Source organism: Hippoglossus stenolepis, chromosome 7 (assembly GCF_022539355.2).
Source record: "Hippoglossus stenolepis isolate QCI-W04-F060 chromosome 7, HSTE1.2, whole genome shotgun sequence".
In the NCBI taxonomy this organism is placed as follows: Eukaryota; Metazoa; Chordata; class Actinopteri; order Pleuronectiformes; family Pleuronectidae; genus Hippoglossus; species Hippoglossus stenolepis.
Window position 1 is genome coordinate 856,679 of NC_061489.1, and position 20,711 is coordinate 877,389.

Genomic DNA, 20,711 nt, shown 5'->3' on the forward strand with positions numbered 1-20,711 from the left:
ATGTGAGGGTTCACACAAACACCTGAAATCAGAGGCGAGCAGTGTTTAAATTTGAAGAAAGGCGAAGGTCATACAGTGTTAGTGGTGTTTGGCCACTGATAGTTAAGGTTACTGATACTATTTATAGTTTGTTAACCACCCGAGCGCTGATTTCAACGGAGTTTGTCTTTCCCACAGCACTAAGGACATACAATGGATCTCGCGAGAAGAGACTTTGCCACACAACCCAGTACGTGGCTTGACAGCTGTGTGCTGGGAGTGTTTGCTGTGTTTTGTCTGTTGGCAGATTGAGACCATAGACTGTATATGGTTGAGACCTATGTGTACCTGGACGTCGAATAACCGCCGTGAATCCTCTACACGTCTTTGAATCGTGTCACGTCCACTCTGTCGGCCTGGTATGGCGGAGAGAGGGCAGTCGGGTGAATTCTCCGGCTCTCTGACGAGCTCCACTCTTCCTCCGCCAAGGACCCGCATCTTCAAAATCATTGTGATCGGGGACTCGGGGGTCGGAAAGACGTGCCTCACCTATCGCTTCTGTGCCGGCAAGTTCCCCGAGAAGACCGAGGCCACGATCGGGGTTGACTTCAGGGAGAGGCTGGTCGAGATTGATGGCGAAAAAATCAAGGTGTGCAAAACACAACACTCTCTAAAACCTCTGTGTGCGTGCTCCGCTGCGCCTGTACTTTTATCATCTAGTTTGGATGGTTAAGGATAGGGAATGAGTATCCTCACTCAAATAGAAGTACAAGCGTGTGTGTGTGTGTGTGTGTGTGTGTGCGTGCGTGCGTGCGTGCGCGCGAATGAATGTATACATTCATTTTAGGAATGCATTACTGACCTCATATTTGTAAGTGTTTGTTTTAGTTTTTAAATGTAGATACTTTGAATAGAAGTGGCTGTGCTTTCTATAATTTGAATATCATTGAAATACGTTTAAAAAACAACAAAAAGCAGCAGTGTGTGTTGTGTCTCACTGATGTATTTGAGATTGTTTTAGGCCAACAGTGGAGCTCTAGCACAGGGTGTGGTGGCCCTCTGGCCTGCTTGTATGTGTTTAGTTTTTTTTCTTCTCCTTCTCTAGGCCTTCCCTAGGCCAGTCTGCTAACTGAGGCTGACAGGGATCACCTGGGCCCAATGCACCCAGCTACTATAAAAGCTGACACTTCTGACCTCCTGGAAGCTCTCCCCCACATGTCTTATATTTTCTTTCTTTTCTAGTATTCTTCCAGCACCCACACACTACCCTTCTCATACATCGTATGCAATACTGATACCACAGATTTTCACAGCTCGTTACCTCTGATGGGTTAATTTTATTAGCCATAATTTTAAAGCAAGATGTGACAAAAGGAATAAGATGCATCAGGCTTTGATACACACTCAACACTTCTTAGTAGCATAATCAATTGCTAGTTTGGGTCTTATAATGGGATTTTATGTTTCCTTATTGTCCTCTACAGATCCAGCTGTGGGACACTGCAGGCCAAGAGCGCTTCAGGAAGTCCATGGTGCAGCACTACTACCGCAATGTGCATGCTGTTGTCTTCGTCTATGACGTCACCAACGCTGCTAGCTTCCGCAGCCTCCCTGCCTGGATTGAGGAGTGCAAGCAGCACGCTCTGGGCACAGAGGTACCCAGGATCTTAGTTGGAAACAAGTGCGACCTCCAAGACTCCATCCAAGTGAGCACAGATGTGGCGCAACAGTTCGCAGATTCCCATTCCATGCCCCTATTTGAGACATCTGCAAAAAGCCCAAACAGCCAAGGAGAAGGAAGCTATGGCAGTGGAAACAGTGACCACGTTGAGGCTATTTTTATGACGGTGGCCCACAAACTCAAGTCTCAAAAGCCTCTAGTGTTGAGCCAGCCCCCTGGGGGATCAGGAGGCACCATCAACCTGAGCAGGGGGATGAGTGATGGAGGAGATGTGGCCAGGAGCTGGGCCTGCAGCAGCTGCTGAAGAAGAGAAATGGAGGGAAAGAGGGCGACAACTTTAGCTTCAGGCTGAACAAGCCCAGTGAAACTGAAAATGAAGTGAGCTGAGGAAACTGGAGGTCTAGAAAGATTGAGTGGATCCAACAAAATGGCTTCAACAACTGACACGATGTGTTCATTTGAAAACAATACATTTTTCATGTGCTTGTGCTTGATATTACAAACGACTTTTAAATGGTTAGGGGCAATGTGATTGCTGCAATGTGGCAATGTGATTGCTACCTTGGGATGTTGGTTGATGGAAATGATTGTGAACACAAAATCAGAACCTGAGTCAGATATCCTGAGATAGTAATTTCGGAGCCTGCACTACTGAAGTGTCAAGTCAGTAACCTTGTTTTGTTGCAGCATAAAACACAGAAACACAGTGGCATTTATATTTTTTGAGTAGGGGGCGGGGGGGCTTTTGTTAAAATCAAATCTGATCTTTGAGCTCTTGTGGGAACAATGACTCAAACGATTGTTAGTGTAGTCCAGATACAATCAGGATCGTCCCATGTAATGGGAATGTAAAGTGTCAAGAGCAGCTAATGAAAACTACTGGTGGGGATATCAAATAATTTTACTGACAAATGACCTGAATATAATTTGTTCATGCAGAAAATATAACCCAACACATAACATCATGCAACCTGTGATGCAGTGTATGGCCTTAATCTGTGGCACTGCAGTACGGACTGCATCATATGGAAAGGAGTTGGGCAATGCCTTCTTTTTGTTGTATTGTCGACATATGGTACATGATGATACTCTTAACACTGGCGCCCTGTCAGGGTGTACCCCGCCTCTCAGACAACATCAGCTGGAATTGATTCCAGCTCCCCTGCGACCCTCAAAGTATAACAGTATAGATATCAGATGGCTGATGATCTTTAAATTTTCATTAAAGTTGCCCTGTTGAATTTTTTTGTTAAAAAAATGTTTTTTAAATTTTTGTTCTGTTTAAATCCAGTGCTTTTCATCAAAACATGTTAATTATTGAATCCTCACAAACACATTGAATCGAGTCCCATCTTCAAAAACCATCATATGCACATAATTGATCAATGTGCATATGAAGAAAGTTGCTTTTATCAGATAACAGAGGGGACGTGGATTCAGAGCTGCAGTAAATCTGCTCTTTGTAGTGTTTAAACCCAGAACATCACTGTGACTAAGGGTGTCATTTCATTTAGCAGTTAGCATTAGCGCTATTTATAGATACTTCTATGAGGGACTTGAGTTCCTCTTCAGCACGGTACAGTAACTTCTGAGGCTTTTTAAAGCCTTTGTTGCTGTGTGCTACTCAACTGTTTAGTGTATCATCTGCTATGCGATGTGTTTTCATCAAGAAAACACTTAAAACTACAGTCAGGTCAACACAAATCAGGGGTTGCTTATGAATTGTTAATCACTGATCCTGGTGTGTTTGTGCTGAGCTCAGACTTTTCTGTTTCAGCTGATCATTGACTGTTCTGACTAACACTGACCTCATTAACATCAATTGTTACTGTAGCTGACTGTATAAAGTCCAGTGCTGAGGGTTTATATTACGCAGTTGCTTCTTGCACAAATTCACAAGTATATACAAAATAGGTCACAATGTTTCATAGTGTCAAACAATGGAGGTGTCGGATAAAAACATTAAAATAATAAAAATGGCATTAAATTCTGTAAATATTAACCCTACGTCTTTTAGTGTAAGGGAATAATTTGAATATTTTTTTCACAAGTGTTGGAGAACATTGTTACTTCTGCTGGGCCAGTGAGAATAATGCATTTTGCACCTTTGTATGTTTGAGAAAATGAAAAGAGAAAGTGTATGGTTTTTGGTTTGGTTTTGTATTTATATAGAGCTTTTCTAGTCTTGATGACCACTCCAAGCTCTTTACAGTACAGTTTTACATTCACCCATTCACACACACAGTGTGATACAGTGCATCTATTAGCAGCACTTTGCAGTTCTATGAGGGGCAATTCGGGGGTTCAGCATCTTGCCCAAGGACACTTCGGCATGCAGATGGGGAGACTGGGGATCGAACTGCCGACCTTCAGGTTGGAGGACGACCGCTCCAGCACCCTCCAGTATGCAGGAAGAAAATATGGGGATGACATGCAGGGGATGGTATGGCCACTCAGTCACATCAGGAACCTACTTCATAGGATAATCAGGATTCATGCCTATGATATATGGCATAACCATTCAGATGCCAGGCTATCCTGAGAAAGTTACTTTTAACAGCATCACTAACAAATAAGAAAGTAGGAAGCTTGTTAGCCACACGTCACCAAAGTTGATCAGTAGAAAACACTTGCAGCTTCGTTTTCACTGCCTTCATGTAAAAGTCTATTTATATAATGCGTTTCTAAGCACTTTACCCCCCCAAAAAAGAATTGTCTGTGGCAGGTTAAAGTAGAGAAACTTAGTTTTGAGTGACTATCATATTGTCAAGATCAGTTTGTTAGTATCCAGCAACAGAGCTAACACTCTGCATACTGGCAGCATGTGATGTCATTTAACAGTTGAGGTACCCAGAATTATACGCTTTTAAACAAGTCTGCCATATGAATCTGTTACCTGATACATTGACAGCTGTGTGACGACAGTGGAAGATAATGTTGGTGTTTCTACTGTTTAAGATTAGGGCCATCCACCTTCACACTGGGTCCCACAATGTCCTTTTCCTTACTTTTGTACAATGCAGCCATGAATAACGAATACTGCTAATGCATGTCTCAAAAAGAAAAATCTCAGTTACAGAATACTGTTAATTCACAAAGTGATCAATTTGTCTCCAACATTGACCAAATTATTTAAGACAAATAAAAAGGGGATATGTTTTGTGCAACCTTGCAATAAACCATGTAAAAGCTCAAAAACTTCAGTCAGGTTTTATTTATTAAATACACAAAATGTCTTAGAATTTAGAACAAATTATCAGTCACATATACAGGTATTTCATATCAGCTTTTACAAGGTTCAAATGGAATCTGGTCATAGAGCAAATAAAGACGGTGCCACAGTTTTAAGTGCTTGGTCTAATCAAGAGCAGAAGTTATTTAAAAGTCATTTTATAACATATAATGTTTAAGACTGCTGACTGCTTCAGCAGAGTTGAGATTTCTCCCCTCAGTACATCCACAAGTAAGAAGTAGGCACATCTTTAATCACTGGAATTAAGAGAGCAGACAGGATGTGTTTCAGGTCTTATGTGTGTCAGGTCAGTCTGCTGTATGGAGGTAGTTTGGAGGGTCCCTCCTCTTCCTCAGCGGTGTACTGCTCAGTGGACTGAGGTGGAGAGTTAAAGAGCCTGTCATCACCTCCTGCTGCACATAGAGGAGAACTACATCACAGACTGACAGAAACAATTGCAGCAAAGATGGTTTCAAATCAAATTACCTTGCCAGGTACAAACCATCTCAGTGTCCCCAGGGTCGCACTGAGGGACCAGGGTCTCCTACAACATAGACACACACATTGTTAAGTCACAGAAAGGTCAGTTGGATTAAAAAAAGTTACATCCTTGGCGATAAAAACCCAACAAAAATCTTTGTTCTCAGAGTAGAACTTCTTTGTTTAACCAACAGCATGTCCTGAACAGAGGGATCTGTGTTATCCTGTCTTTGGATTACACAACCCAGGGTGACTGCAGTTCAACGTTTGACCTCTTCTTCAAACTGTAACCATCCAGTGTTGGTATGTACAGCTGCCCTAATGCTTATTTAGCATTACTTTTGAGTAGGGTTGAAAATAGATAGAAGTTCTTGCAGGTACAACTACCACAACCTTCAGTACTTCATATTCTCCTCCCACACCCGGCTTCATGCATCACTGAACATGTGCATTCAAATGCCTGTATGGTGTAGAAACAAATTAGACTTGGCATCATGTATACCAAACAAATCAATCACAAATATGTTGAATAATCCACAGAAGTCAGGTAGCTTGTTTGGTGTTCATGTCTTTGGAATGAGCAACTGAGCATTGTGAAACTTAACAACTTTGTCATTTCCCCCCCAAAAAACAGCACTTGATATCAACCAGTCAGCTGCAGCAGAAGTTGACGTTAGCCAGAAACAGAAACTCTTGTAACAGTTGTGAAAAGGCAGCAGAATTCCCTTCAGCACGGAACAAAAATCCACAGCACAGGTATGTTCTGGGGACAAACACACCGGAAGTATTTAGAAGCAATTTATGAGAAAGCAAACTGTTGATTATGTTGACCCAATGCAGGGCTCCTACTTTCTCCCTTAACCAATGACAACACAGTGTTACCCCATGTGATGCAGTGGAACAGAAAACTAGCAATGAAATAAAGTGAATGAGAGATAAGCAGAGAAAAATTTGTGTTGAAGACAAATTTAAAAATGAAATGAATCCATAAGAAGAGACCACTGAACAACAGTTACAACCAGATAACAAATCCCACTGCTTGTACAGATACAAATGGCCCTATTGATTCTGAGTGGATGTGAAGAAATTATAGAAAGCTCAAATGTGAAACTGTGAGAGTGAACAGTCAGGAAGGTCTATTAACAACACGTTACTGACTGAGTTGAAGAAAAGTGTTTTTTTGTCACAGCTTCTACCACAACGAAAGGTTCTCAGGATGAAATATAAAAACATTTTATCAAGTGATGTGTATTAATACAGGTTTTGTGAAATGCTAAGTCACACTTAATGAAAATTGAGCCACTTAATCATCATCACCTTTATCACAGCAGATGTTTCCTATTACAAATGTGTTTGAAAAAGTATTTTTCGTTGAGTTCACACGTTTTACACACCCTTTTTCAAAACTGTTCACAGACCTCATACTGTACAAAGACCTAAAGTTCTATAGATTTAATAGTGCTAAACAAAAGGAACGTAGCTAAGTTGCATATTATATAATGCATTAGTGTTAATCTCTAATGCACATGTGTGAAGCTCTTAACGCAGCATCTGTCTTGATCCACCTATAATTGATCTTTGCAAACATGGATCAAAGAGATTAAAGGTCATAAATAGGACAAAAAAGTCAAAAATTCTTTACTGCAGAACACTTCACTGAAACCTATTCAATGTCCACGTGTCTAGTCTAGATGTTTACTGTAGGTCTTATGTCAAAGACAGTATGGACTATTGTTACGTTAGCCGAATGTGATTTATGCAGGGAAAGTCAAATCCAGTCAGTCTCCAGTGTTATGTTGTCAGTCAGATAACACTAAACACTAAAACACTAAAGATAACACTACACACAAAAATCAAATGAATGATTAGAAAAGGTCTCTTTTTTACTGTATTTTAACAGAACATCTAAAACAGTGTAAAAGTGCAGGTGCAGATGCAGCAGGGTTACATCTCTGTAAAAACCATCTCAGGAGTAAAATATAAAGTTCATGCTGTGATATATTTTTGTGCATTCTTTGGCAAATACTATAATAATGTAAAAAATTGCAGTAAGTCCTAACTGAGCTGTATTTTGGAGTCTAACGTATAGTTCAGGGGGAAACTATTGAGTTTTTTAAAGGATCAACCATCTCATGTGTCATGTAAACCTTTATGAACATGACATCCAGCAGTTAAGTGACAGTAATTACCACATGTGAACTGCACTGCTACGGTGTTATTGATCAGGATGATATTGAGCATCGTCGATCGAACACGCAAAGTTTCAGGTAGCAAAATAGCGAGACGCATAGTTTGATGGTAAAGACATTATTCCAGTGAGTGGCATTAGAAACAACTGGTCTTAGAAGTTGTCAAAGACACTGAATTCCCTCAGATGACAATCTATATGTTTCATAGAGAGCATCCTGACTGGCTGCATCACCGCCTGGTATGCAAGCTGCACCGCCCTCAACCGTAAGGCTTTACAGAGGGTGGTGAAGTCTGCCCAGCACATCACCAGGACGGAGCTACCATCCATGGAGGACCTCTACACCCAGCGGTGTAGGAAGAAGGCCATCCGGATCATCAAAGACCCCTATCACCCCAGCCATAAACTGTTCTGCCTGCTGCCGTCTGGCCGACAGTACTGCAGCATCCGGGCCTGCACCACCAGGCTCAGAGACAGTTTCATCCCCCAGGCCATAAGAATTTTAAACTCCTCCAATCTGTCATAATTCCACTAACTCTGCACCTTAGCATATTTGCACTATTGTTTTTTCTTTAGGTGTATATATATATATATATTTAATTTTATTTTCTATTTAAAATGTTTGCTATTCTATTTTATTCGATATTTTATTTGTTTGTAATATTCTGAGCATTGCTATAAGAGAGCCTGTGACCCAAGCATTTCATTGCCAGCGACTGCTTAATGTAATTGTTGTGCATATAACAATAAACTCTTGAATCTTGAATATACAGTGCATCTGGAAAGTATTCACAACGCTCCACTTTTTCCACATTTTGTTATGTTACAGCCTTATTCCAAAATTGATTCAATTCATTTTTTTCCTAAAAATTCGACACACAAGATCATTATATTAGACTATATCCCATTCATTCCCATTGTAAATCACTAGGTTAGGGTGTGATGTGCCCAGGTCAACGTTTAAAGCAGGAATGTTTAAAACAAGCAGGAATGAACAAAGAAGTTTTCATGGTTTTAACGACAATGGACAAAAAAACGACACGTAAATGAATTATTCCTTATTCGCCCATAATGACAGTGAAAAAAGTTTGTTGAAAATGTTTGCTAATTTATTCAAAATAAAGAACGAAAATATAACATGTACATAAGTATTCACAGCCTTTGCTCAATACTTTGTTGAAGCACCTTTGGCAGCAATTACAGCCTCAAGTCTTTTTGAGTGTGATGCTACAAGCTTGGCACACCTATTTTTGGGCAGTTTCTCCCATTCTTCTTTGCAGGACCTCTCAAGCTCCATCAGGTTGGATGGGGAGTGTCGGTGCACAGCCATGTTCAGATCTCTCCAGAGATGTTCAATCGTGTTCAAGTCTGGGCTCTGGCTGGGCCACTCAAGGACATTCACAGAGTTGTCCCGAAGCCACTCCTTTGTTATCTTGGCTGTGTGCTTAGGGTCGTTGTCCTGTTGGAAGATGAACCTTCGCCCCAGTCTGAGGTCCAGAGCGCTCTGGAGCAGGTTTTCATCAAGGATGTCTCTGTACATTGCTGCATTCATCTTTCCCTCAATCCTGACTAGTCTCCCAGTTCCTGCCGCTGAAAAACATCCCCACAGCATGATGCTGCCACCACCATGCTTCACTGTAGGGATGGTATTGGCCAGGTGATGAGCGGTGCCTGGATTCCTCCAGACATGACGCTTGGCATTCAGGCCAAAGAGTTCGATCTTTGTTTCATCAGACCAGAGAATTTTGTTTCTCATGGTCTGAGAGTCCTTCAGGTGCCTTTTGGCAAACTCCAGGCGGACTGTCATGTGCCTTTTACTGAGGAGTGGCTTCCGTCTGGCCACTCTACCATACAGGCCTGATTGGTGGAGTGCTGCAGAGATGGTTGTCCTTCTGGAAGGTTCTCCTCTCTTCACAGTGCAACGCTGGAGCTCTGTCAGAGTGACCATCGGGTTCTTGGTCACCTCCCTGACTAAGACCCTTCTCCCCGATCGCTCAGTTTGGCCGGGCGGCCAGCTCTAGGAAGAGTCCTGGTGGTTCCAAACTTCTTCCATTGACGGAGGCCACTGTGCTCATTGGGACCTTCAATGCTGCAGACATTTTTCTGTACCCTTCCCCAGATCTGTGCCTCGATACAATCCTGTCTCGGAGGTCTACAGACAATTCCTTGGACTTCATGGCTTGGTTTGTGCTCTGCCATGCACTGTCAACTGTGGGACCTTATATAGAAAGGTGTGTGCCTTTCCAAATCATGTCCAATCAACTGAATTGACCACAGGTGGACTCCAATCAAGTTGTAGAAACATCTCAAGGATGATCAGTGGATACAGGATGCACCACAGCTCAATTTTGAGTGTCATGGCAAAGGCTGTGAATACTTATGTACATGTGGTTTTTTCGTTTTTTATTTTTAATAAATTTGCAAAAATTTTCCAAAAACTTTTTTCACATTATCATTATGGGTTATTGTGTGTAGAATTTTGAGGAAAAAAATGAATTTAATCCATTTTGGAATAAGGCTGTAACATAACAAAATGTGGAAAAAGTGAAGCGCTGTGAATACTTTCCGGATGCACTGTATAATGTGATCGAGGGAGATAAGCAGATTCTGATCATTTATAAACAGCGCTACAGTAGTCAAACCTGCTAGTTATAAAAACATGTTTAAATTTGTCATTGTTTCTCAGAGAGAGAAACGGCCTCACTCTGGCGATGTTCTTCAAATAATAAAGTGCTGTTTTTGTGACACACTGGAAATCAGCATCCGAAATTAAAATCTGGGTAAAATGTCACTTCAAAATTTCTTGCCAGATCAGACCTATGGGCCAGACTAACATATGTAGTAAAGACTTGATGAAAAAGATATATTCATATATCAATATATAAAATAAGTATTTGAACAGGATAATGTCAGAAAGAAAGAATTCTGCTTATAATACCAAGGGCAATGAGGAGGTATAACGGGTTGTCTGATTGCCAAAGTATCCTTAGGGCACAGTGTGGCAGCAGTGTGTGAACGGTCAATCAATCAAATTTAATGTTTGCCCATATTTACAAATCACAATTTGTCTCATAGGACAAGGTGCAACAACCTCTGCCCTTAAGTAAAGAAAAACTACCCAAAAAACCCTATTAACATGGGGAAAAAAACACCTCAGAGAAGGCCACATGTGAGTGATCCCCAGGGGCGTAGCACAAGATTCTGGGCCATATACACAAGCAGTCTCTGTGAGCCCCCTTCCTCTCTCGATTCATGATGTCCCTCATGCATATTTTAATTATTTTTCTACAAACAACAGAGTCAACTTGTAAAGGTCACCTAAGTTCACTTGATGTACAGGAAATGTGTTAGGGAGGACAGATAAATCTGTGCCTTCTTGTCTACATGTTTTATAAGTTCTGTACATAGCCAAACTGTCAGAGGCCTTAAAGTATAAGGATAAGGGAAGGGATCTCCGTATATATATTTGTTTATTGAATGTGTTATTGTGTATGTATTTGTTTCTTTAACATCAAAAGGTGATAAATGAGGGGAAGTGACGGCTCGGCAGGGGGGTTGTTTTTGTGTATGCGGGCCGGCAGAGGACCAGCCACGTTCGAGTCGACTGCGGTCCTGAAGACCTACATGGGATTACTTCCAAAAACGGGATTATTTGCCTGGGTGACACTTGCAAGGATTACCGCGAGGACTGAACTATTTTTCTGGGCGCTCAGAGGTGGTGAGGATAGCGTGGACCCATTTTTGGTATTGTTTGCGGCATCTCGCCACGCCACACCTGCATACATTTTTGCTTTGGGACGTTGTCTGGGGATTCGGGGACTGTATGAACTTGGGGTTGGGGAAATATTGATGTATGGGATTTGTGTGGTTATGTTCACGTTTTCGGCTTTGTTTGCGGGCACACGTCCAGGGGGTACGTGTGTATGATTGGGTTGGGTGTCAATACAGACAATTGTATGCAACCTATCTGGGTTTATTTCGTTTATATATATATTATTTCATATGTGGTGGGGCCGATGACAAGGTTATCGGCCTTATAGAAGATTATTCGTTTATTGTAAATTGGTCAGGCGGCGGCGCCCGTACACAGCGGGACAGGTCCGCCCGTGCTCCTTTTAAAATAGCGTAGTAACTTTCCCCTTTTTCCGAAACGAGGCGAATTGTTACAAACTGTACGAATGATTCTGTATTGTTTAGTCACTAATGTACAGTACATACCAAATTTTGTATAAGTAATAATGATCTGATATGCTTAATTAAATATGAAATCTCGCCACATTTCAATCCTCCTTTTTTGACTTATGTCTACAGTTACTTTACTAGTTAAATGAGGTTTGTTTGAAGTATCATGCTAAAAAGAACATTATTTAACATTTATTCAAGTATTTCCTTAAGTATAAAACAAACCTTAAAAATACCATTTTGTTTTCAAACCCCTTACATTGAGAAAATTCAGATTCTATCAGACAACTGCAATTCTGCAATGCACAAACGTGGTGCAGCCGCAGCCAGTTTGACCCGCTGTAATAAACCGTGTTATTGTTGTTTAGACAATAACTGTCATCAGTTTTCTGCCCTCGGTTTGCCTTTTTTCTCTTTGCTTTTTTCTTTTATTTTCTGATTTACGGACTTTACGATTGCTTTCCCGACATATTGAACATCACTTCTCCAGCAGTCAGTCACTCACTTTGACTGTGTGCGGCAAGGACTAAATTATTTGTTTGTAGGGGTGACACGGGTGACTTAAAGGGGACATAGCATGCAAATTCCACTTTGTTAGTGCTTCTACAGGTTAATGTGGGTATCTGGCATGTCTACCAACCCAAAAACTCTGGGGAAAAAACACTCGCGCGTTTTGTTATAGTTCCTCTAAGTCAGAAACGTCATGCTTGAGCGACTCGATTGCGCTTCCTGGGTATTGTGTCGTAACAAGGAACTGGAAGTCTCCCTACATGGTCTTGGCCCACCCCCGTCCCCCACACACTGCTTCCGGTTTACACCGGAGGCTGCGAGGCAGCGCAGCGCCGTTCCCAAGCACGCAGCCGGGCTGTTCACACGGGACGAGCATTTCTCCGCTGGTCAGCTCGCGATTCACTCACATGTGGCATTTGTCTGGATCGTTGGGACTGGGAGGCTGCAGCAGCTGCTCGGGCGCGACCGCTCACTCTCCCGTGCGTGAGCTGGAATTTGTGTCAGCGCCACACAGCCAGCAGTGTGGAAGACTTCCGCAGTGTTCAGCGCTACTGTAACCCCCGAACCCCGACATTCAACGGGTACAACAACAAGCGGAGAAAGCAGAATCGCGGGCTGACCTTATATTTACAGTCTATGGGGCTGACCAGCGGAGAAATGCTCGTCCCGTGTGAACAGCCAGGCGGCTGCGCGCTTGAGAACGGCGCTGCGCTGCCTCGCAGCGGTCTTCCACACTGCCAGCTGTGTGGAAGACTTCCGCAGTGTTCAGCTCTACTGTATGCCGGGTTACAGTAGTTACGCCGGGGTACAGTAGTTACGCCGGGTTACAGTAGTTACGCCGGGTACACCGGACGCGAAGCGCCGCTGCGAGGCAGCGCAGCCGTTCTCCAGCACGCAGCCGCCTGGCTGTTCACACGGGCGAGCATTTCTCCGCTGGTCAGCCCCATAGACTGTATATATAAGGTCAGCCCGCGATTCTGCTTTCTCCGCTTGTTGTTGTACCCGTTGAATGTCGGGGTTCGGGGTAAATGATGGTCTTCATAGCCCCCCACCTCTCTTTCTCTCTCTGTCTGTCTGCTTGTGTGCTTGTAGTGGATGGGCAGAGGGGACATTTAATTATGTGATTGGGAAAATTAAAACTCCAGGACAACAGAAGGGAATACAAAGTATGGGATGCATATTTGATAATTTATATCATATAAAATATGTAATTTATATCGTTTAAAATCATGGGGGGGAGAGGGGGAGGGGGGAGCTGGCTCATTAGCATTTAAAGGAACAGGCACTCAAAACAGGTCACTCTGTGGAGGGCTGTTTTATACAGGGTAAAAAGGGTGCTGTTTTATATGATCCTTGTGGTATTTTGACCAAAGTATGTTACAGACATTTCATTAAGACCCCAAGGAACCATATCAACTTGTGGTAAAATGGGCATGCTATGTCCCCTTTAAGTAAGCCTCCACTATTTTTGGATACAAATTTCAGTCATCAATTTATTCAGCTAGCTTTAGCCATTTTCATTAAGTACTTTATTATTATTATTATTATTATTATTATTATACAGTATATATAAATATTTTTTTATCATTCAGGCTTTTCAAGGGCCCCCACTATGTAAAGTGCCTTGAGATAATTCATGATGTGGTTTGGCGTTATACACATAAAACTTAATTGAATTGCATGAGCAATGGGCAAGTTCAGGGCCTGTGTTCACTGGCAAATCACAATTTTGCTAGCATCACCTAGAATAAACCCAACCTAAACACAGGGCAGTTGTTGACATGTAGCTGCATGGGTTGGGGAATAATGTTACCGACACAGATTTACCTTGCAGTCTCATTATGTAACTGAATTTGTTAGGTTTGAAATTAACATTTCAAACCTAATCTGCCCAGTCATAGAGACAGGGAAGACATGGCATTATGAAACATGAAGCAGGTCTAATTTAAGATTCTTTTCAATAACATTCATTGGGATTATGTTGTTCCCTACCAGTCCAGTTCTGGCATCATAGCAGCCACAGCAGGGCAGACTGCGGCAGCCCACGTAGGCAATGAGAGAGGAGAGACTCAGGCTGATGGTGCAGGTCAGCAGTATGGTGGCATTGGCCCCCTTCACCATCCGATGAAGCACAAAAGTCTGAAGAGACACACAAAGAATGTCAATGCAGCACATCCTGTGTTAGAAAAAAAACTCAAAACCTAAACTTGTATTAAGTAGCTGTTGTACTGCACTTGTTAGAGTTCGCAGAGCAAATTGGAATTTTGACTGATGAAATTAAAATACTTTAAAAAATGTGTACACCTATCTAAAAAATAAAAATATAGTAATTCATTTCACTCCCCAAACCTAGGAAAAACGTACATACATCCTAAACAACATCATGAACCTCTCGAATGTCGCATGTTACTGACAAGAAACAGCATGAAAATCACATGTGTAACCAACATTTGCGATGCCTTTGTTCCATTTACGTTAATCAGTAAGCAAGCAGGTACGGTGCCATGAAGCTGAATGAATTCCTGAATAGAATGCAGCCATGAACCTCTGTATTATCTACATCAATGTTTAGGGTTGGTTTAAAGGAAAACGCCATCAATCATCTCCGCCAACAATGTCATTGACTACTATGCTGTTGACCCCAATCAGACCTATTATTAACATCCGTCATGAGTGATTGAATCTCAATTAGTCATCGTAAACTAAAGGGCTGAATGCACCCAAAAGCCTAAATGTGTCCTGAGATCCGTTCACTCAGACCACACTTGGAGGTGTGCAGGGATGTATGTGTCCAAATTTTTTTGACTGTGTGAATGTGAATGCATCCTGGAACACAAATGAGGTACTCCAACTACTTTTTTATTTGTCCTTAATCTCTCTGCTTTTCTCTTTCCATTTCACTGCCAGTTTTCTGATGGTCTGCATCACGTGGGGTAACACTGCATTGTCATTGGTTGAGGGAGAAAGTAGGAGTGCTTGTTTTGATGCAGCTGAAGTCTCTAATTAAAGCAGCGGAATTGTCATCATTTAGACATGAGATTGATTATGGGTGTGAAAAAAGCTCACAATTATACTACAATCAATTGTGCAATCCTACTGCTGTATATAGAATTGTTGAAACGTAGCAGCAGGGAATCGTTTTCACCCCTGTCTGTGTGTGTGAGCATCATAGGTCTCCTGTATATAACACACCACATAATATAGTTCTGTTCTTAGTTCTGCAGCGGAGAACTGTATGCTTTTTGCATAAATGTGCACAGTGAAAGTGTTATCTACCAACTTTATCCTGAATCCTGCCTGCCAAGGACAGTAACACCTTTATGGAGGTTTAACAGCCACCAACAGTGGTAGGACCGCTATCTAGTGGTGCTGATGGTGAATCTGACTGTGACAGATGGTCAGTGTGTTTGAGTAAGTGTGAGTGAGTGAGTGACAGCAAAGAAAATAGTGCTGTCCTGTTCTTTTCGATGCAATTATGGAAAGTTATTTACTGTTTGCCTCTGACCACGTCTCTGCTCTGACCACCTCTGTTTTGCTTTGGGTCCTGTCCTAGATCCAAATCCCACTGGAGCAGGTGGTTTCAACTTGTAAAAGTAAACTGGTTTGCATGATTTATTTAGCAGCACTAAGTATTGCGTGGTCACCTGCACACACAAATTCTCTATCTGTACACAAAGCCCCCTCATAGGAGATGGCAGAATTGGCAGGCCATCAAGGGGGATGAATTTTTGGTAATTTTGTTTAAAAGGGGGTGGCGTCTCCCCTCAACCCACACACATTGCCTACTGATAATAATCATCACCTTTCTCTTAAGAGCAGTTTTTAAAATCCAGATAACAAAGTAACAGATAAGTCATAAAATCATCACATTTAAAAAGATTATGGGCCTCATTCAAGAACCTTTCCTCTGAAGAGATTTGTTCATAAATGCTACATAAATGGTTAGGACCATATTTTCGTATTTTTTATTTATTTTCAGGTACGAACAAAATGTACTAGTTTTACAGTCCTGTCAAATGTATTACATGAAATTAGTGAGTGTTTCACTAATTGATTGTATACTTTATAACTTTGAAGCAATTATAGGGATTTCCAAAAGGATATGGAACAACCCTATAGCTGGCTTGACATTTTTTGGAATAACAATTGTTAAATCGTCACCATGCAAGCTATTTTTAGATCAATTACTGAACATTCACCTTTTCACTTGGTGATTGATGCTGTGCTTAAAATCCCTGGCTCATGACACCTCTAGCCAACCCGTAGACAAGACAGGAGTTGTAAAAGCCTTAATACACCTGGTGGCAAGCTGCATGCAGAAGAAGGCATGTCAAATTATTTTGGCATGCTGCCTGCTGCATATTATATATTATTAATATATATTACATAATATTGCAATGAACTAAAGGTGTTCCATTGCCTGATCCATTCTGACATAAGTGTAACCTTATATGGTAATATTGGAGTGCTAATTATACTAATTTGCTATCCTCATGCCTGTTTGCTCAAATAGGCACAGGTGGCATTCATCATGTTTCAGTAATTTACACACTTTTCTGAAGTAAGAAACATTTTTTAAATTTGATGTGTCCTTATGGTACAAACAAGAGAATGTTACGATTTGGAATACAAAAATATTCTTACATGAGGCCCTTAAGTAGTTAACATTTCAAAAAGCCAACTACATTTTTTTTTTAATCCAAGTAAAATCAGGAAAGGCTCTCAGATTCAAGTCTTAAAGGCCCCATATTTTACACCTTTCTGGGATTTAATTTGAGGTATTGGTACCCCTAAGATGATATATCAGTGGTTTAAAGTCGAAAAAACTGCTGCAATGTGTATTTCCATGTCCTCTCTTCTGCCTCTCTGGTATGTTTGCAGCCATAGAAGACCAGCCATATATTTACAGTCGGTTACAACAGGATGTTTCTAAACGGTAAGTTACAGCGTCCTCATGTTTGTTCAAGTTTTAGCAGGACAGTCGGCCAATGTAGGAGTAACATCCCGAGTTACAGTATGGAGTTTTACAACGGAGTTTCAATATGGAGTAATGTAGACTTTACTCCATAGTGAGCACACTGACACGGCACGTCAGAAGAAATAAAGCGTAATCGCTGGTCTCGAACAGTAACGTTCTTAGGAGGAATGTGCAGACACATTCTCTTCCTTGCATCCCTCCACGCTGCAGTGTTTCTTCAGTGTTGTTTGTTGTGTTTAGCCTGTGGTAGCTAACAAGCTGCTAGCTCAGCAACAAGTCTGCTTGGTGTCACGTTCGGTGTGGAGTGGAGGAGTGGTGGTGGATGTGATGGGGAGCGGGGGTGGTGGGTTCGGAGGCTGGACTGGTACTGGCTGGGTGGGGCTGAGAGACGAGTGTGATCCCGAATGACATCATACGGGGGAGGAAGTACAAAACGAGACGTTTCGATAACATACTTCTTAGAATGCACTGAGTGAAAAAGTCAGCGGAGTGACTGTTTTCATACTTTGAGGGTCCCTACTGACCCCCTTCAAGTCATTACGGATAGTTAAAGCCCAGAAAATGATTTTTACACAATATGGGCCCTTTAAAAACAAAATAATGAATCAGCCCACTGGATTACTTTAGGCAAAGAGCCAGGGCCTTGACTGCAAATGCAATCTCCCCCTTTGTCTACACGCTTAAAAAGATATTGGGTATCATGCAGAGGAAGTCGTTTGTCGTGGTGCATCAACTTAAGCATATGTGTGATGGTTACCACTTGAGGACTGTCATGGTGGTGAAAGACGTCTTCATCCTCCTCTCCATAAGTGAGCGTCAGACAGGCATAACCAGAAATAAACAGCACAGCCACAGAGGAGAGTCCTGCTGCTGCCACCATCACACTCACCTGCAGAGACAGGAGGACATGTTCAACCAACCTCCACACACACACACACACACACACACACACACACACACACACACACACACACACACACACACACACACACACACACACACACACACACACACACACACACACACACACACACACACACACACACACACACACACACACACACACAATACTGCGCAGAACCCCTTAAACTCCAAGGACCTGCGCATGAGAAAGACATACCACCCAATGTCCCATGTGTGACTTTTGTAGGGTGCATTCGGGTAATTTTGACTTCTGCGACTAATTCCGATATTAGTTTAACACTTTAGATCAACACATCATACCTTTCTGCAATCCTTAAGATGTTTGTTAACCACACCATAATAAATAATGGAGAGCTCTTACTCAGGAGACATGACACACCTTTTAGTGTTCTTAGGTGCCAAACATTCTGCCTCAATTTTATAATCTGGGACAGGTCATTTGTAATGTTACATGATATGTCCTTGTGTACTGTTTTTTGTTGTTTGTTACACAATGTACTGCTCTGCAGCTGCTGTAGCGCTTTGGCCTTAGAAAAATGTCCCCATGGGGACATGAGAGTATATTGGATTTGATTAATCTGATTTGGTAATCTGGGGTACTTGGCCTCATCCTATGTCATTGTCATGCAATTCCGAGGTGAGCTTCTGATTGAGATTTAACCTGCCCCTTTTTATGACATCACCACCCGGAAGAAACGGATTTCAGTCACATGATGTCCATGCTAAACTATAGTAAAAGTCCTGTTGACACGTGCACACCACTAATGAGATAACAAAATATACTAAGGCTAAGGGTTATGCTTAATGTCTTTGTGGCATTAGAATTTGGGAGATAAGAAATACACGGTGTCTGTGCTGGGGCTCTTACTCTTCGGTCCATGAGGAGCCAAATAAACTTGAAAACCCCACTCTATCTAGAGATACTTACCAAAACGGAATTTTTCCTTTGTGAAGCAAACAGCGCCAAAACACCTGGAGAGGCCATGATCTGAAAGGCAGCGAAGTTTCCAGAGTAAACTTAACAGACAGGCAAAGGGAACTTTCTACAGTGTGAGCGACAGACGATTAACACGTGTGATGTCTGGAGATGTGGCAAAAAACAATTCAATGTGTGGCGTCATAGTTCCAGGAAGAAACGTGCCACCAGCGAAACAACGGAGGTGACAGCCGCAGGAGATAGTTACCTGTCGGCAAGAGTTTCTAACAAAGGGTCAGTATCTCACCAGTCCTCCCCACACCGGCGTCCTGGTGCTACTCAGCACAGTATCCTTGCGGAAAACAGCGTCCATAAAGCCGCAGACCATACAGAGACCTGCACAAGCCACCTGGAGGACACCGAGGCCGAGCACGCTCTTCTGGTTCAAATTAAAGTACCTGTACCGGTCCATCTCCGGGCTTTTATCAGCCTGTTAATAGTCCGCCCAAGCCAACTCTGACCGCGGGGATTTCTGTTGTGCTTCCTACCTGTAGTAAACTTTAACACCGTCCCACTTCAGTGTATAATACTAACTTCAGTGTAACATGGCGCTCGCCATAGGTTTGTGCCCTCTCGGGGTCAAATACGGTCCCGGTATTGACAGTTCTGTGCAAAATAACATTTGTAGTTTGATTCCGGTATTTCTTAGGCGCTGTGTTGTGCGCTACAGCTGCTTCCACCGCTTCAGTTTATCATTAACCTGCTGAGGGCTGCAGGGGCCCACACACCTGGGACTTTGTTACCCACCGTTTAGACTGTCAGGCGGTTGGCCCCGCCCCCTTCTCCTGCTGATGACAGGACAGAACCCACCCCACCCCTCAACCAAATGATTTGTGTCAAATAATTGTGATTTATGTATAAGTTGTACAAGGGTAACATTGCATACATAGCAAAGGTTTTCATGTGAATCTAATCTAACATTCTCACATTTAATTAAAAAAAGGTTCTAATAAGTAGTTCCCCTTTGTATCTCTGGGTGTATGAAACATAAATAAATGAAATATGATAGCTACTAAGGTTTTAGAATTACTTAATACATTTGCATTAATAGCATTCTCTAGCATATTCTTTCTCTGCCAGCACTTAATTTTGATCCTAAAATATCAATATATTTGCAAATTAAAGTTCACCACCCATAAAATATGAGAGTACTTATACTGCTACTTCAAACCACACTTACGTCTTTAGTCATTAACCCAATACTTAAAATACCGATAGCATAATGAATAACTACAACACTTTAATATATAAATACTACAGTATTCCGATTGCAGCAATGTACAAATACTGAAAAACTAGAATTGCACTCAGTAGAGCGCATACTTCCATCAAGGCCCAACACTCCCCTTCAATTAAAATAAACCTTGTAGCCAAGGCGACTTTATGTTTCTGTCACACATTGGTGGTAAGTTTCTAGCCCTATTTATTTCTTTGTTTCCATACTGTGGCTGAAAAAAGCATACAACTTTATCAATTAAGTAGATACCGATTTTTATTTAGATCTGCACAAAATCACAATTACTAATATGTCTGAATATTTTCATTAAGATTCACACATAAATATTACCTCCATAAGGGAGG

At 41.8% G+C, this 20,711-nt stretch overlaps 2 protein-coding genes across 3 annotated transcripts; one reads left to right on the forward strand and one right to left on the reverse strand.

Annotated features, from left to right (window-relative positions):
• Positions 1-3,662, forward strand: rab33ba (RAB33B, member RAS oncogene family a). The gene is made up of 2 exons (XM_035162104.2): positions 1-628; positions 1,464-3,662. Exons 1-2 carry the CDS (start codon positions 401-403, stop codon positions 1,962-1,964), a joined length of 729 nt encoding a protein of 242 aa, XP_035017995.1. The 5' UTR covers positions 1-400; the 3' UTR covers positions 1,965-3,662.
• A 1,197-nt stretch (positions 3,663-4,859) lies between these two features.
• On the reverse strand, positions 4,860-19,891 carry zgc:113425 (uncharacterized protein LOC541425 homolog). Of its 2 annotated transcripts, none has more exons than XM_035160843.2 (6): positions 19,378-19,891; positions 19,083-19,142; positions 17,988-18,119; positions 14,245-14,391; positions 5,379-5,436; positions 4,860-5,322 (listed from the first exon to the last, which is right to left on the reverse strand). In XM_035160843.2, the coding sequence occupies exons 1-6, from the start codon at positions 19,540-19,542 to the stop codon at positions 5,201-5,203; spliced, it is 684 nt and encodes a 227-aa protein (XP_035016734.1). In that variant the 5' UTR covers positions 19,543-19,891; the 3' UTR covers positions 4,860-5,200. The 2 variants fall into 2 exon arrangements, with proteins under 2 accessions (XP_035016734.1, XP_047196638.1); XM_047340682.1 differs by having other exon boundaries at positions 4,860-5,305; positions 19,378-19,889.
• Positions 19,892-20,711: the final 820 nt, after the last annotated feature.

What these genes read in the sequence shown, in the direction of transcription:
- rab33ba (XM_035162104.2), top strand. Translation starts at nt 401, where the DNA reads ATGGCGGAGAGAGGGCAGTCGGGTGAATTCTCCGGCTCTCTGACGAGC. An exon ending in TTGATGGCGAAAAAATCAAG is followed by an intron (nt 629 to 1,463) that starts GTGTGCAAAACA and finishes TGTCCTCTACAG; the next exon opens with ATCCAGCTGTGGGACACTGC.
- zgc:113425 (XM_035160843.2), bottom strand. Translation starts at nt 19,542, where the DNA reads ATGGACCGGTACAGGTACTTTAATTTGAACCAGAAGAGCGTGCTCGGC. An exon ending in ATGATGCCAGAACTGGACTG is followed by an intron (nt 5,437 to 14,244) that starts GTAGGGAACAAC and finishes TCTATGTTGTAG; the next exon opens with GAGACCCTGGTCCCTCAGTG. An exon ending in GATGGTTTGTACCTGGCAAG is followed by an intron (nt 5,323 to 5,378) that starts GTAATTTGATTT and finishes TCTGTGATGTAG; the next exon opens with TTCTCCTCTATGTGCAGCAG.